Below are 17910 nucleotides of genomic sequence, written 5' to 3'. Positions count from 1 at the left end.
ACCACCATAAAGTTTCCAAGTGGCCCTCCAAAAGATTTTTAAACTATTTTAATCAATGCTCCCTTATACTTTTAGGACGACCTTAAAGTGTTTCATGGCATTTTTATTCAAATCCCCCAATTTTCTATATGCATTTCAAAAAGTCATTTCCTAAGCTGAGTAATTTTGCCAGATTGAGTCAAAACAGTAAATTTCCATTCTTTTCATAATGTCTGCAGGGTCAACCGCAGAAGCTCAGACACGGCAAAACACTGGTGTTTGCTTCCATTCAGGGAGCTTCTAAACCAGTCATTCTCTACAAAAAAATAAAAGTTCTCCTTGGCTATAAGAATGCGGTTTCAGAGATGTCTGTGTTGTTAGGAAGCGTCTTGGAACCCAGTGAACCTCTGAAAACAAGACCACACGTCCATAAAGGTCTTACTCGTTCGGTTGAGTGAGGCCGCCTGCGAGCTACAGCTCTCTCACTGCCCTCAAGTACACTCTGAGGCTCATGGCAGGCGAACCCAGTGTTGCTGGGTTTGAGTTCGTAGATGGGTAAGGACAGCCATCGATCAGTGTGCTGGTAAAGAATTCTAAAGTGCTGGAAAACCACGTGCTCTTGCACACCCCAAACACCACCCCCCTGAAGTTCCATTTCATCCCTTACTTATTTAAAATTTTTTTTTCAACGTTTTTTATTTATTTTGGGGACAGAGAGAGACAGAGCATGAACGGGGGAGGGGCAGAGAGAGAGGGAGACACAGAATCGGAAACAGGCTCCAGGCTCCAAGCCATCAGCCCAGAGCCTGACGCGGGGCTCGAACTCACGGACCGCGAGATCGTGACCTGGCTGAAGTCGGACGCTTAACCGACTGCGCCACCCAGGCGCCCCTCATCCCTTATTTATTTAGAAACCCTCGGCCAGTCTCTCCTGATAGCTTGATAAAGCTTGTGCTCTGTCTGCACAAGTGTCTGTCACACACCCTAGCAGAGGACAACCACAAAGAGTCCGTTTCTGATAGCGAAGTGGCCACAGAACCACTGGAAAAAGCAGCACCACGGGCAAACCAAGGGGCGCCTGCATCCATCAGGGCTCTGAACCGATGCCTTTGCCAGCCATCAACTCACCTGGAGTGAGGTACCCTTCACAGACACAGGACATCTCATAGAGAAAAAAAGGGGCAACAGAGTATTGTATGCAATTAAAAGGGTAATCTTTACGGGTGCCTGTGTGGCTTAGATGGTTGAGCAGACGTTCGACTCTTGATTTTGGCTCAGGTCATGATCCCAGGGTCGTGGGATCAAGCCCCACGTGGGGCTCCACACTGAGCTTCGAGCCTACTTGGGATTCTCTCTCTCTTACTCTAAAATTAAGTTTAAAAAAAATTTTTAAGTATATTTACAAGTTTGCATGTCATAATTATACTCTGTATCACTGCTTTATTTACTTACGCAAGTGGAATTATATCGCTTTTATCTCTTCCTGTTATTGAAAGGACTGAGGCACCTGGGTGGCTCAGTCAGTTAAGTGTCCGACTTCAGTCCATGCTGACATCTCAGAGCCTGGAGCCTGCTTTGGATTCTGTGTCTCCCTCTCTTCCTGCCCCTACCCTCACGCTCTTTCTCTCTCTCAAAAATGAATAAACTTAAAAAAAAATTAAAAGGAGTATTGAATATTGTCTTTAAATTTAAATGTTTTAAACTTTTAGATGCTTGTATATGCACCAACTAACAAATGATCTGGTGCAGCTAAACAGTGGAGACATTATTAAATGTCTAATAATGTATGCTACAAAGAAGTCCATTGCCATGTCTCCTTCACAAAAATAAGCCTTTATATTTACTATGACTTCATAAGTGAACAGTTAAAAAATACTATACTGTCTTTCATAGATTCCCCAAAATTGTATTTTTGTGCAAAAAAAAAATAAATCTCCAATCTCGGCAAAAACAATAGCTATATATATATATATATATATATATATATATATATATACACACACACACATATATCTTCCCCATGCTTTCCATTCTAACTGATAATCAGTTAAGATTATATAAAATACACCAGTGGTCAGCATTAGACTCGTTATTTCAAGTGGTAACTAAAGTAGGAGACATGAATGAGGGGGAACACTTACCCATACGACCTTCTCATTGTTGACTTGTCAAACAGTAATTCACTGTAAGGCAGTTTCTTGAACCGATCCCTGCCGACCGCCACATAAAACTGCCCATTCTCCAACTCGGCCCCACTCGCAACCAGCTTTCCTTCTAACGTGTAAAGTCTGCCAAAAATATGAATGCCAACAATTCAGGTCTTAACAAGCATGAGAGAGCTACTTAACATTACAAAGTTCAGTAAAAATCCTCTGCTCTTATGCTGGCTCATTTGTTACTAATTCTAATTATTGAATTACAAGTACCTCAAAGTCATTGGCTTCAATTAAATGCCAGCATTATAATCCGCACAGGACATCGTCCCAAGAAACCTTAACCATCCAACAGGGGGATCCCGTCTTGCTGCCATAGTAAGATTTGGGACGGAGAGCACGAACTTGTACAGGACACGGGGCTTTAAATGGAGCTCCACTCCCGCTGAAGATTGATTCTTCTATTTCTATTTTGCGAGCACTCTTTAAAATTTATTTTCTTGGGGCACCTGGGTGGCTCAGTCGGTTAAGCGGCCGACTTCGGCTCAGGTCATGATCTTGTGGTCCGTGGGTTCGAGCCCCACGTCGGGCTCTGCTGACAGCTCAGAGCCTGGAGCCTGTTTCAGATTCTGTGTCTCCCTCTCTCTGACCCTCCCCTGTTCATGCTCTCTGTCTCAAAAATAAATAAACGTTAAAAAAAAATTTTAATTTATTTTCTTAATGTATTTGTCAGGTTGACAAACTTACTGCATTCTGTGCAAGAGCCCTCAGCCAAAATCGTACATCCAAACACACACAGAATGGGGTCAGACAACAAGAGGCAAAGGAGCCCATTACCAGGATTAATGGTGCAGAACCACATAGCATTCCTGCCTCTTCCTTTTTGGGTTGTTGTTGTTTTTTTTTTGTTTTTTTTTTTTTTTGGCCTCCCCTCATCTTCCCAGAATCAAGGGATTTCACAAGGACTTCCCTTTACTGTAAAACCACTGCTGCAAACTACAAGGAATATGTTACTTATTAAAAGAACAGTGATAACTCTGCTAGACGATTTAAACGTGTCCACAGAATCTTTTTCTCTCCCCCTGAAGAACAAGAAAAAGCAGACTATTAGAAAACAACACCAGAGAAGTAATGCCTATTCTTGAAGGTTATAAATAGAGGAGTTAGTGACTGGAAGGATTTCAAGATAATCACTAAAGAAAATTCTCAGACTTCTTATATTACCTAATAAAGGTTAGTGACATTTGCAAAGAAAAAAAAAGAAAAGGCAATGATCTGTCTGCTTCTTTACTGATTCTGTAAATGGCCATATCCAAAGGAGCCAGAAAGTACAAAGAAAGCAGCCACAGAACCCCAAAATGTGTATGGACGGATTTAGTATAAAGATGCTCCTTCTTTAGAGCACTGTAACTCTATCCCTAAAGTCTAAATACCAACACTTAACCCAGATTTTCTGGTTTTCCTGCCGTTCACCCCAGACCAGGATGTCTGAGCAGTGATGCTACTGGCCTGTTGGACCCGACAATTCGTTGTTGGGGGTGAGAGGAGCCTGCCTGTGGACTAACTGTAGGATGTTAACAGCACCCGCCTCCACCCACTAGATGGAATAGTAGTAGCTGCCTTTTCCCCAGGTGTGACTAACAAAAAGGACTCTGGACACTGCCAAATGGCCCCTGGAGGCCCAATTGCCCCTGGCTGAGAACCACTGGCCTGGACCCAGACCTTCATCTTCCTCCACCACAGGAAGATCTGAGTCAGTAGTTCACTTTTATGGCTTGAAATTAAAAGGCGGCTTCAAAAAAAATAAATAAATAAGGGGCGCCTGGGTGGCGCAGTCGGTTAAGCGTCCAACTTCAGCCAGGTCACGATCTCGCGGTCCGTGAGTTTGAGCCCCGCGTCAGGCTCTGGGCTGATGGCTCGGAGCCTGGAGCCTGTTTCCGATTCTGTGTCTCCCTCTCTCTCTGCCCCTCCCCCGTTCATGCTCTGTCTCTCTCTGTCCCAAAAATAAATAAATAAATAAATAAATAAATAAACGTTGAAAAAAAAATTTTTTAAAAGAAATTAAAAGGCGGCTTCACTCTGGATCTGGAAGTAGCCAAGATTTGACTGATTTCTTCTGCAGGTAGTTACAGGTGCTGAGTAAATTCTAACCCAGGTTTTAGCCTTCTTTTACAGGACTTTCGCTAACCTGCTTCTTCCCTTTGTTACAAAAGGCAAGACACATACACAGGGAGTTGAACCAATTTTAATGAGATGCTTCTGATATATACATATACTGAAGCACAGGGAGGGTCCAACCAGGAGACTTTTTAATGTTCTGTGAAAGGAAAATGGGCACATCCCCAGTGACCAGCAACCAAACCTCACTCCTATCTGGCATCGCACTGAGAATTAAATTTCTTCAAGTATTCAAGTATGGGGGGGGGGGGGGGGGGAACATATATTTTCATTTCTGCATTTATACTCGCATATATTTTATTTGTGTATACCAGTACATGTATGAACATGTGTATCTGGGCATACAATTGTGTGTATAGATCTTTGCGTGCTTTATATTATTTATTGAGCAGGTTTACATTTATGTATATGCCAAAAAATACAACTGTATATCTAACAAATAAATAAATATATACATATATAGATAGATAGATAGATAGATAGATAGATACATAACTATTGGGGTCTGCCTTCACTCCTGACACCAAAATAAAATCCAGAAGGATCAAAGTTTTAGGTGAAATTTAAAAGTACAAGATGAGGGGCGCCTGGGTGGCTCAGTCGGTTAAGCATCCGACTTCAGCTCAGGTCACGATCTCACGGTCCGTGAGTTCGAGCCCCGAGTCAGGCTCTGGGCTGATGGCTCGGAGCCTGGAGCCTGCTTCCGATTCTGTGTCTCCCTCTCTCTCTGCCCCTCCCCCGTTCATGCTCTGTCTCTCTCTGTCCCAAAAATAAATAAACGTTAAAAAAAAAATTTTTTTTTAAATAAAAAATAAAAAAAAATAAAAGTACAAGATGAAAACACTACAGGATATTTTTATAATCTTGGAATGGGAAAAACCTAAACTAGTCATAAAACTTAATGATCGTAAGATTGAAAATTTGCACCAAAATTCAACTTAACTATATACCCCCCCCCAAAAAAAAAACCAACAAAAAACACAAGGAATATCAAAGACATAAACTGGAAATCTATTTAAAACTCATATGAGAGGGGCGTCTGGATGGCTCGGTCAGTTAAGCCTCTGACTTCAGCTCGGGTCATGATCTCAGGGTTCATGAGTTGGAGCCCCACATCAGGCTCTGTGCTGACAGCTCAGAGCCTGGGGCCAGCTTCGGATCCTGTGTCTCCCTCTCTCTCTGCCCCTCCCCCACTCATGGTTGGTCTCTGTCTCTTTCAAAAATGAATAAACATTAAAAAAAATTTTTAAAAACTCATTATGAGAAAGAGCCAATCTCCCTACTATGTAAAGAGTGTCTCTAAATCAATAAGATAAAAATGCAAATGTAATACAGACAGTTCATATATAATGGAAGATAAATTTGTGGCATTTATTTAGAGAATAACTTAGAAGTTAAGAGCACAGGCTCTGGAACCAGACTGCCTACTCAGGAGGCCTGAATCCCAGCTCCGCTAACCACTACCTGCCTAATCTTGGGAGAAGTAACTTCTGCCCCCCACCCCCACCCCCCCATCTCGTGTTTCATGTTTACTAAAAACGAATAATAACTCTACTTACCTCACAGGGTTGCTGACTTAATTAAGTTTAAAACATAGAACACCTGGAAGAATACCTCGCATGCAAGAAAGGAGCAGCAGATGCTGTTTCGGTTGTTACTGTTGTATATTAAATAAATAAAAAGCAAGAAACGCCGAAATACTGTTTTTACCCAATGTGAACGAAAAGACAAAATGTTTGATACTTTTACAGTATGGGTGAGAGTAGGAGAACCAGGCCGTTTCATGTACTTTCAGTGAAAGTTCAAATCAGCACAGACTCTCTGGAAGACAGCTGTCAGTGTCTAGCAAAATTTTATTTCATTTTTAATGTTTGTTTATTTTTGAGAGAGAGAGAGAGAGAGAGACACACACACACAGCATGAGCGGGGGAGAGCAGAGATAGAGACAGACAGACAGACAGAATCTGAAGCAGGCTCCAGGCTCTGAGCTATCAGCACAGAGCCCGATGCGGGACTGGAAATTGCGAACCATGAGATCATGACCTGAGCCAAAGTCAGACTCTTAACCCACTGAGCCACCCAGGCACCCCTCTAGCAAAATTTTAAATGCATTACAACTAGAAAGCAATTCGACATCTATACTTCAGTCTCCTGATAAACTCTGCTTACATACAAAGACATGTACATGTAATAGCATAGGATGGGAAATAACCTAAATTTCCATCAAGAGGAGACTCTTAAAACAGATTAGGCCACACCCTTAAAATGGAATATTCTGTACTCATTAAAAATTGTAAGATAGAGAGTTATTCCTGCTCCAAGATTTGCTGTTATAGAAAAAACATCAAGGTATGTTTATATACTTACTCATACGTGTGTGTGTGCGTCACGTATGTGTGTGTGTGTGTGTGTGTGTGTGTACGCGCCCATCTGTGTTTTTAAGAAATAAAAGATGTACGTGCTTCCGAATGCACAAAATATTTCTGGAATAATGCAGAGAAGTATTAGAGAGGGGGGCTGGAGAGCCAAGGTGAGACAAAACACTTTTAGGTCTTTTGTCCTGTTTGAATTTTTTTCTTACCACATCTAAAGTATCACTTTCAACTGTATCTAAATATGTGTATGCGTATTTATATTATTTATATATCATACCTGATTATATTTAAAATCTCAATGGCTGTGAAATTATGCATATTAACAGGTGAATACACATATATTAATCTGTATACAAATTTAACTGAAAGAATATGCAATATTCTGAGAACTTATTTTATCAGATAGGTCTATAAAAAGATATGTAGACATATGGATATGAAAACAGGCACAGGAAGCTGGAAGTAAAAGTACACTCCTCTAGCAGAGTATGTTAGAGAGACTGAGAGAAAGACAGGATCTGAGAATACCAGAAAACTCTGGACTGCATTTCAAATATTGTGTGTCACACGGTACATAGATTCTTAATAGGTTCTGTCTTTGCACATATTATTTGTAACTCTCCCACCAAAAAGAAACCAAATAAGTCAGCCTTCATCAAGGGATAATTTCCTATGCTTCACAATTTAAAAGCCACGATTTGAATCTTCACTTAAATTTCATGGGGCGTCTGGGTGGCTTAGTTGGTTAAGCGTCCAACTTCAGCTGGGGACGTGATCTCACGGTTCGTGAATTCGAGCCCCGCATCGGGCTCTGTGCTGACAGCTGGGGGCCTGGAGCCTGTTTAGGATTCTGTGTGTGCATGTGTGTGTGTCTCTCTCTCTCTGCCCTCCCACACTCATGCTCTGTCTCTCTCTCTCCCTCTCTCAAAAATAAATAAAACATTAAAAATTTTTTTTTGAATTTCATAACTTGAGGAAATGCTCTTGATTTCTGAAGTTTAAATGACCCCACTTAATTACCTCTCTAGCCTACCTCCTTCTGCCTTAACCCATTCAAACCTGCTCATCTCTGACTTTTTATGCTAGGCAAATAGGTTTGAGTATCAAGGAATCAAAAATATCTCCTGGAAAAAAGGACAGCTAATTAGAGCCAAGAAGCTAGCTCATTCAATAAAAACTCCTTCTCAACCAAAAGAAAGTTGACATTTACCTATTGGCTCTAAACTAAAAGAACAAAAACAGTTAATACTTGAGGATGCACTACTATGTACCAAGGACTATCTTAATCTCTTTATGTGGGTTACCTCACTTCTAACAGGACTCTATAAGGTAAGTACTACTACTTATTTTACAGACAGGGAAACTGAGGCAGATAAATGGAGCCTCGCCGGAGAGCTGAAATTCACAATCTGGGGACCAGTGACTCCGGAGCCTGCTGGGGTCACCCTGAACAGTTATGAAACCCGTCAGACTGCCCTGATGTACCTGTGGACAGCCCCGCTCCTCAGAGTTACTTTGTCCGTGACCATTTGTAGGACATGATCCCACTGACTCAAGGTTTTTCTAGGGATGAGGAGGCGAGAAGCCGGACTTATGAGGTCTCCATTGGCAATCAAGCTGGGGGGAAAAAAAAAAGAGAGAGAGGAAAAAAAAAATGAGTGAGCCACACCATCGGAAACGGTCATACTTTTAACACCACGGAACAAATTCCAAACCACGAGGAGAGCAACCAAGCCGCCAATCTCAACAGGAAAGGGCTCCAACTTACAAGATAGTGCAGGGCTCCTGCAGCGGTTTTCTGAAGCGAGCCGACACGTTGAGTCTCCTGTGCATCACTGGTTTCACCTTTAGAAACAAACACATGTAAATCACTGAGCTTCAGTTTTCTTTCTTTCTTTTTTTTTTCCTAGGAATTAAAACTACAGGTGTCCAAGGAATGGGCTTGTTAAAGATCTTGTTGTTGTTGTTTTTCCCCCCACTTACATAGAGCCCAGAGGGTATTATTACCTGCCCTGCAATATTACCTGCCCTTAACAAAGCTCTCAAGAAAAATTTCCCTTAAGCTCTGGCACACTGCCTCACAATTGGGCCTATTGTGAGAATTTTAAGGCAACATTTTATATGTTTTTATTTATTTTTTTAAAGACACATTCTAGAAGTGATTGGCCAAGTAAGTTTTTTTAGTTTATTCATTTATTTGGGGGGAAGGGGGAAAGAAAGAGAGAGAGAGAGAGAGAGAGAGAATCCCAAGCACACTCTGCACCATTAGCACAGAGCCCGACATGGGGCTCGAACTCACGAACTGTGAGATCACAACCTGAGCCAAAGTCAAGAGTCAGATGCTTTAACTGACTGAGCCACCCAGGGGCCTCATACATTCCTTTCCATAAAACAGAAACAAAGTAATTCTCGAGTCACAGCATACTTCTCTCCCGCGCTGAATCTGGGGCCCCCCGGGCATGTGACACCATCACATTCTCCCCAAGGACTCCACTTCTCCCCTCTCCAACAGCCCACTTTCCTGGGTCTTTGCTTCCAGGCTCATGGCTGCTGCTGGTGAGAAGCAGGAGCCCCATCCCCACACCCCACCCCCGCCCCAGGACACCTGCGCCCAGGTTTTGGCTCCCAGTAGCCCTCTCCTCTCCGTCAACTACTTGTGTTTTTTCCAGCAATGAGCTGTCCGAATCCCTCCCTCTCATTCTGAACTCTAAACTTCCACTCCAGACACACTCAGCAGATCATTTCCTTCCAAACTTAAGGAAATTGGGGCCAATAGACATGAGGCCCTTGGAGCTGCCTTCACTCCACAACTCACCTCATCCACATCTTTTCCCACTTTTCTCCTTTCCTGCCTGTCTCATAAGGACCCTTTATAGAGCTAACCCCGACCTTGATTTTGTCCCCAGCTGCCTCTACTCCAACCACTAGTCATCTGCTTGACTTAAAGCTGCCGCCACATCCTGGTTCCCTATTACCCCTCCCGGCAGTTTTCCCATTGCACTTACCATCGTCTGACGTAGGACACATTTTATTAAAGTAAAACCTTGGTTTGTGAGCATAATTCGTTCTGAAAACATGCTTGTAATCCAAAGCATTTGTACATCAAAGTGAATTTCAAGAACCATTGGCTCAGTTGTGATCATGTGCCATTCAGTGTCCTGAATGACTCCTATTGCAAGACCCCGCTTGTTTATCAGACAGGTTTGCTCGTCTTGTGGAACACTGGCAGAACAAGTTACTCGCAATCCAAGTTTTACTGTATTTGATTTTCAATTGCTTGCCCCCTATTGTGTCCCTTTTGGGTTACTCTCAATATTACCTAGTAATAGACTGAGCACATACTTCATACTTTTTTTTTTCCCAAATGTCTTGCCTCTTAACCTTGATGAAGACCTTCATTGTTGGACTCTTGAAGGTGAAGGTGAATATGTTATGTAAACAAATAACTTCAAAACTCTCGTCAAACTGACTAAAATACGCTATTTTTCTTTAGAGCATACATATCTATAATATATACAGAAATTCATAAACACATAATTTAAAAATAATTATATAGTTCTGAGTATATAATTTCTAACTAGAATTAAATCAAACCACTGTTCTGAATAATAGTTGTTTTCCTCATTCTGCATGGCAAATTTTTCCCCAAATGTTCATGAGTAGCCAGTTGAACTAAAGATTAATCTTAAAGAGATATTTGAGTCATTATAATTAAATTAACTAGGCTGTTTTCAGATATACTAAGAATCTCAAAATATAATCCAAGTAACATAGTCAACTGAAAAAAAAAAAAGAAAAAAGACCATTGTATAAAGCAATTCAAACTTTTTGGAAAAAATACGATTTTTAATTTACAATGCATTTTCAAATAATACCTTCAATCACACACAAAAAAATAAGTCAAATCAACTGCACACAAGGGAAGCTTTTCCAGAACCCTTAACAGGAATGAAATATTGGTCGCTTGGTGCTAATCTAGAGAATTATAGCTTTAGATAATGGAAAACATAATAATAAGTTAGAATATGTTTTTAAATTTGTAAATTTTCTTATTAGCCCATACAGTTTCCCTTGCCCTTTAAACAGTATTTGAAATATGAGTATAATGTTAAGCATCAACACACCTAGTTATGGAGGGATGGATACCCCAGGATGGAATGTGAGGTACTGGCAGCCCAGACCCTTGGGTGCCAGGAACAGCTTTCATTAGTGACTGACCAATGGCTACAACGTTAGTTGTCAAATCCATGACTATGGAATCAAGTCAAGTGAAAAGGTATCAATTCAAAACTCAAAACTGTTATAATCTGTTATAAAAATAAACTCAAGGAAAATGAGTTTTCCTTTTGGACCCACATGCTTACAGCGGACCTCTTGCCTGGATTCTTCACTGAGTTCAGCACTGTCTTGGAAAAACCAGTTTATTTGGATATTGACAAGTAGAGTCTGATTGGAGAGAAGAGTCATTCCCTCAGTGGAAGTTAGATAGGTAAACAGGTGGGTAGGTAAGTATTAACTGAATAAATATTTGGCTAACATTCTTCTCGAAACTAGTTCTGAAGAGAAAGATGGCGAAAGTGCATTAGACATGTCCGCTCTGTTAGAATGAGGTGAGCCAGGACTCTAGTCTTCAGACAGAAATCACAGGTGCTTTCCAAGAGATCCCTGTGTCTCTCATTTCTTTTACCTTAATGTTTTTATTTATTTTTGAGAGACAGCATGAGTGAGGGAGGGAGGAGCAGAGCGAGGGGGGCAGAGGATCTGAGGACGGCTCAGTACGGACAGCAGCGAGCCCGATATGGGGCTCAAACTCACGAACCGTGAGTTATGACCTGAGCTGATATCAGACGCTCAACCAAGTGAACCACTCAGGTGCCCGTCTCTCATTTCTTATTTAGATTGTGTTTATGTCACAGACGGCCATATCAAACAATTTTTAATGCCCACAATGCTTATGTGAACCTGGTAAGTCTACTTGTGATTTAACTCAAGTTCATAAATTCCGCCATCACACTTAGTAGGACAATAATCACAGCTGGGTCACATTCAAGTTAAAACCTACATGACTCAAAAAGTATGAATCTGTTATAAAAATAAACTCAATGAAAATGAAATTGTTCCTTTGAAAATATATATTTGAAACAACAACACCAAAGTCTGCAAACGAGTAACTGAGTAAAGATCTACAATTCTGAAACTCCAGCACTGACTGCCAAAACTTTTGACGTGAACCAATGCAAAGCCTCATGCCTCATTTTCTTAATCTGCAAAAATAGTGATAATCCTGCTAAACTAGCCCAAAGGGATGCTGCATGAACTAATTAGCCAAGCGTCAATACCGCTCCCTCGGGCTGTTAGGCTGAATGCTTCAGAGAATCCACCTGCCTCAAATCTCAGCACGGATACATCACCCTCTTGAAACCTAGCCCGAGAAAATCAAAGTCAGTCTCAGGACCTAAGGAAATGCTGTTAAACAGATGCCATCCCAAAAATCTAGCGACCACTGACCTCTCGTGAACACCCGTTATAAAAATTTTTAAGTCAATATTAAATAACTTTTAAGAACACATACCAGGTTTTTATAACTATCTGTAAGATAAACTTAGGCATTTTTTTTTGGGGGGGGGGAATGTAATGAAGCTATTTATTTGAAAAAAATATAGGCCAACCCACACAAAGAGATCTCAACTCTTTATTTTCCTTATTGTTTGGATTGAAGAAAAAGTAGGTTCTCCAAATGGGAATCTTTGAGGAAACTTTGTTAACTTCTTTGCAGAGACAGCACACAGCATCAAAGAGAACAAAGTCCTTTACAAAAATATTTAATCAATTTTCACCAATTTTTTAAAAGTTTTTATTTATTTATTTTGAGAGAAAGAGAAAACAAGTGGAGGGTGGGGCAGAGAGAGGAGGGGAACAGAGGATCCACAGTGGTCTCTGTGCTGACAATGGAGAGCCTGACGCGGGGCTCAAACCCACAAACTGTGAGATCATAACCTGAGCTGAAGTCAGACACTCGACTGAGCCACCCAGGCGCCCGTAATTTTCACCATTTTTTGATAAATGAGAAGAAAAGGGCCAAACATTTATAAAAGACCAGAGTTTCAACCAGAGCTGAAAATAACTCACCTAGGAGTCAATATAGCAGACATGTCCAAACTAGGCTAATTAGGGATTGTCCTAAAGAAGTTTTTCAGGGGCGCTTAGGGGGCTTAGTCAGTTAAGTGTCTGACTTTAGCTTAGGTCATGATCTCACCATTTTTGAGTTCAAGCCCTGCATCGGGCTCTGTGCTGACAGCTCAGAGCCTGGAGCCTGCTTTGGGTTCTTTTTCTCCCTCTCTCTCTGCCCCTCCCCCGATCACACTGTCTTTCTCTCTGAAAAATAAACAAAAAAGAAGCGTTTTTTTAAATAATTATCCTTTTTTTCAATATTACTATTTTTTAAGTAATAGTATTGAAGAAAGACTGGCCAAGATGCCTGATGGATGCTGACAGTATGATTTGATGGTTTCTATGATAATAAATAACTGGAAAATGCCTCTGTCAGAGGGGATTTCATGCTGGGAATCTCTCCTAAGCTTCATGGAATGAAGCCATTTCTCATGGAGATACTGCAGACACATGGACTAAAAGAGAAATGGGACAAGAAAAGGTGCAGAACAAGATGTGAGGACAATAACCAAACTTTCCTAAAGAATAGTTGACTCACCCTCTCCTTGGATTTCTACCAATGGTCTTACACTGCATCTCAGTTGTGAGTTTTGCCACATTCTAACCTACGGATTAACACAGACCTTCTGAGACACAAAAATTGCACCCTTTTCCTATCACTATGTGTCCCTTTTTCATATCTGAGGAAATAAATTCTAATAATTGGGACATATTTTGATAAAGAAAATGCATCTTCCGTGCTTGTATCAAGACTGTGTTTCTGGGGTGCCTGGGTGGCTCAGTCAGTTAAGGATCCGACTTCGGCTCAGGTCATGATCTCACGGTTTGTGGGTTCGAGCCCCGCATTGGGCTCTGTGCTGACAGCTCAGAGCCTGGAGCCTGCTTCAGAGTCTGTTCTCCTTCTCTCTCTGCCCCTCCCCCACTCGCACTCTGTCTTCCTCTGTCTCAAAAATAAACATTAAAAAAAGAAAATTAAAAAAAAAAAGATTGTGTTTCTATTATTAAAGGTCGTCCCCCTCCCAGGGATAGTTCTGCTTCTGGTAAGAAGGTATAAGGTTGTAGGGAACTATTGTTCCCAGCATGACAACAAAAACTGAAAGATACGCTAAATATCATGATTTTTATATGTAAAAATCCCATGTCATTATGTACATGCGTAACATGTACATGTATGTATACACCCTCATGAACACATAGTGACTTTTTTAAAAGTTTTATTTATTTATTTTGAGAGAGTGTGTGAGTGGGGGAAGAACAGAGAGGGAGAGAGAGAATCCTAAGCAGGCTCTGCTCTAAAATAGCACAGAGCCTGATGCGGGGCTCAAACCCTCAAACTGCAAGATCATGACCTGAGCAGAAATCATGAGTTGGACGCTTAACAAACTAAGCCACTTAGGCTTAGTGAAATTTTTAAGTGTGGTTAGTCTTGGAGGGTGCGCTGGAGTAGGATAAGTGAGGGGATGTAATAAGGGTACTTTCCTTTTATACTTCAATTCTTTCTATATAATTTCTTTTACCTTTTGACCCCTTCACCCATTTCTCCTACCCACCCTCTCACCTCTGACAATCTCCCATCTGTACTCTATCTATGAGCTTGTTTTATGGGGTTTTTTTTTTTAACTGCACACAGAAGAGAGATCATATTGTATGTGTCTTTCTCTGATTTTTTTTCACTTAGCATAATGCCCTTGAGGCCCATCCATGTTGTCAAATGGCAAGAATTCATTCTTTTTTTGTGGCCACATGATATTCCCTTATATTTATAATTATATATACAAATATATATCTCACAATTTTTATCCACTCACACACTGATAGACACTTAGGCTGTTTTAATATCTTGGCTTTTGTAAACAATGCTGCAATGAACATGGGGATCCATATATCTTTTCATTAATGTTTTTATTTTCTTTAGAAAATACCCCTAAGTAGAATCTTTGGATCCTATGATACTGAAGGAACCTCCATACTGTTTTCCACAGTGACTGCACCAATTTACATTCCCACCAACAGTGCACAAGGGTTCCTACTTCTCCGCATCTGCACCAACACCGTTATTTCTTGTCTTCTTGATAATGGCCTAATACGTGTGAACTGGTATCTCCTTGTGATTTTGATTTGCATATCCCTGATGATTAATGATGTTGAGTATCTTTTTATGTACCTATTGGCTATCTGTAGGTCTTCCTTGGAAAAACGTCTACTCAGATCTTCTGCCCATTTTTTAATGGGATTGCTTGGGGTTTTTTTGCCACTGAGTTGTATGAGTTCTTAATATATCTTGGAGATGAGACTCCTCGCAGATGTAGGATTTGCAAATATTTTCTACCATTCAGTAGGCTGTTTTTGCTTTCTTTCATTGTCAGATTCAAATTATCATAGCCAAGGGGCACCTGGGTGGCTCAGCAGGTTAAGCGTATTACTTTGACTCAGGTCATGATCTCACGGTTTGTGAGTTTGAGCCCCGAGTCGGGCTCTGTGCTCACAGCTCTGAGCCTGCAGCCTGCTTTGGATTCTGTGTCTCCTGCTCTCTCTGCCCCTCCCCCACTTGTACTCTGTCTCTCTCTGTCTCTCAAAAATAAATGTAAAAACAAAAATTTTTTTTAAATTATCATAGCCAAGACTCAGGTCAAGTAGCTTAACTGCTTATGTTTTCTTCTAGGAGTTTTATGCTTTTAGGTCTTAAACATTCAAGTCCTTAATCCAAAAATTGAGTTAATTTTTGAATATAGTGAGAGATAGCGGTCAAGTTTCATTCTTTTGCATATGGCTGTCTAGTTTTCCCAACACTGTTTATTGAACAGACTTTCCCTGCTGTATATGTTTCCCTCCTTTGTCATAAATTGACCATATGTGCATGGGTTAATTTCAGGGCTCTCTGTTCTGTTCTATTGATCTATATGTCTTTTATCCAATACCATACTGTTTTAATTACTATAGCCTTGTAAAATAGTTTGATATTGGGGAGTATGATGCCTCCAGCTGTGTTCTTCTTTCTCAAGACCACTTTGGCTGCTTGGGGATTTCTGTAGTTCCATACACATTTTAAGATGTTTTTTTTTTTCTATTTCTTTAAAAAAATGTTATTGGAATATGCAATAGGGATTGCACTGAATCAGTAGATTGCTCTGGGTACTAAGGACATTTTAGTAATATTTATTCTTCCAATCCAGGAGCATGTTATACCTTTCCACTCGTTTGTGTCTTCTTCAATTTCTTTCATTAATGTCTTATAGATTTCAGTATATCAGTCTTTCACCTCCTTGGTTCAATTTATTCCTAGGTATTTTACTCTTTCTGAGGCAACTGTAAACAGAATTGCTTTCTTTTTCTTTCTCACGGTTTGTTATTAGTGTGTAGAAACACAACCGATTTTTGTGTTTTAATTATGTGTCCTCTAACTTTACTGAATTCATTTACTAGTTTTAACGGGTACTTTGGTGAAATATTTAGGGTTTTCAATATATAATATCATGACATCTGCAAGCAGTGACAGTTCCACTTCTTCACTTCCAATTTTAATGCCTTTTATTTTTTTTTCTTGCCTAACTGTTCTGGCTAGGACTTCCAATATGATATTAAATAAAAATAATGAAAGCAGGCATCCTTGTCTTGTTCCTAACCTTAAAGGAGGCTTTCACTTTTTCACTGTAGCTGTGGGTTTGTCATACACAGCCTTTGTTATGTTCCCCCTATTCTCACTTTGTTGAGAGTGTTTCATCATAAATGAATGTTGAATTCTGACAAATGCTTTTCCTGCATCTATTGAAATGACCATATGATTTTTGTCCTTCATTTGATTTCATTTATCCACATTTTGCTAATGTGGTAGTGTATCACCCTGACTACTTTGAGGATGTTGAACCATCCTTTCATCCCCAGAATAAATCTCACTTGATCATGGTATGCCATCCTTTAAATGTCAACTTTGGTTTGTTAATATTTTGTTGAGGATTTTTGCTATGTTCATCAAGAACACAGGCCTGTAATTTTCTTTTCTTGTGGTATTCCTTGTCTGGTTTTCGTATCAGGGTAATGCTGGCCTTATAAAATGAGTTTGGAAGCTTTCCCTCCCCTTCTATTTTTTGAAAGACTTTGAGAAGGATTCATATTAAGTCTTCTTTCAATGTTTAGTAAAATTCACTAGTGAAGTCATCTGGCCCTGGACTTTTGTTTTTTTGGTAGGTTTTTGATTACTGATCCGCCTATTCAGATTTTGAATTTCATGATTCAGTCTTAGTAGGTTGTATGTTTCCTGGGATTTATCCATTTCTTCAAGGTTGTCCAGTTTGGAGCATACCATTTTTCATAGTAGTCTCTTATGATCCTTTATATTTCTGCAGTATCAGTTGTGACATCTCCTCTTTCATTTCTGATTTATTTGAGTCTTCTCTTTTTTCTTGGTGACTCTAACTAAAGGGTTGTCAATTTTATCTTTTCAAAGAACCAGTCCTTAGTTCCACTGATCTTTATTGTCTTTTTAATCTCTATTTCATTTATTTGCCTTCTAATCTTTGTTATCTCCTTCCTTCTTCAAATTTGGGACTTTGTTTGTTCTTTTCTTCCTAGTTCCTGGATGAATAATGTTAGGTTATTTCAGACTTTACTTGCTTCTTGAGGAAGGCATTTATCACTACAAACTTCCCTCTTGGAACTGCTTTCGCCACCCCCTATAAACTCTGGTGTGTTGTATTTTCATTTTTGTTTGTCTCAGGTATTTTTCATTTCCCTTTTGGTCTCTTCTTTGGTTCACTGGTGGTTCAGTAGCATGTTGTTTAATCTCCACATATTTGTAGGTTTCACACTTTTCTTCATGTAATTCATTTCTAGTTTCATACCAGTGTGGTCAAAAAGGATGCTTGACATGATTCCAGGCCTCTTAAATTTACTGAGACTTTTGTAGCCTAACAAAGGATTATGATCTATCCCGGAAAATATTCAACTCTTTATCAGGTAAATTACTTACCTCTATTTCATTAAGGTTTTTTCTCATTTAGAATGGATTCCTCTTTTTTTTTTTTTTTTTTGCTGTGTTGGTTTTCATACAGTATGTG

General features: G+C 40.0%; 1 protein-coding gene across 1 annotated transcript in view; it reads right to left on the bottom strand.

Moving 5' to 3' along the window:
* The window catches only part of DCDC2 (doublecortin domain containing 2), a 167352-nt gene that overhangs the window by 108167 nt on the left and 41275 nt on the right, over window positions 1-17910 (bottom strand). The window contains exons 4-6 of the mRNA XM_058732852.1: window positions 8454-8530; window positions 8171-8302; window positions 2121-2267 (exon numbers count right to left, since the gene is read on the bottom strand). Coding sequence (XP_058588835.1) covers window positions 2121-2267; window positions 8171-8302; window positions 8454-8530 — 356 coding nt within the window. The remainder of the gene's footprint in view (window positions 1-2120; window positions 2268-8170; window positions 8303-8453; window positions 8531-17910) is intronic.

Source organism: Neofelis nebulosa, chromosome 6 (assembly GCF_028018385.1).
Source record: "Neofelis nebulosa isolate mNeoNeb1 chromosome 6, mNeoNeb1.pri, whole genome shotgun sequence".
NCBI lineage: Eukaryota > Metazoa > Chordata > Mammalia > Carnivora > Felidae > Neofelis > Neofelis nebulosa.
Note: the sequence above shows the minus strand (reverse complement) of the source record. Positions and strands in the feature narration are given on the sequence as shown.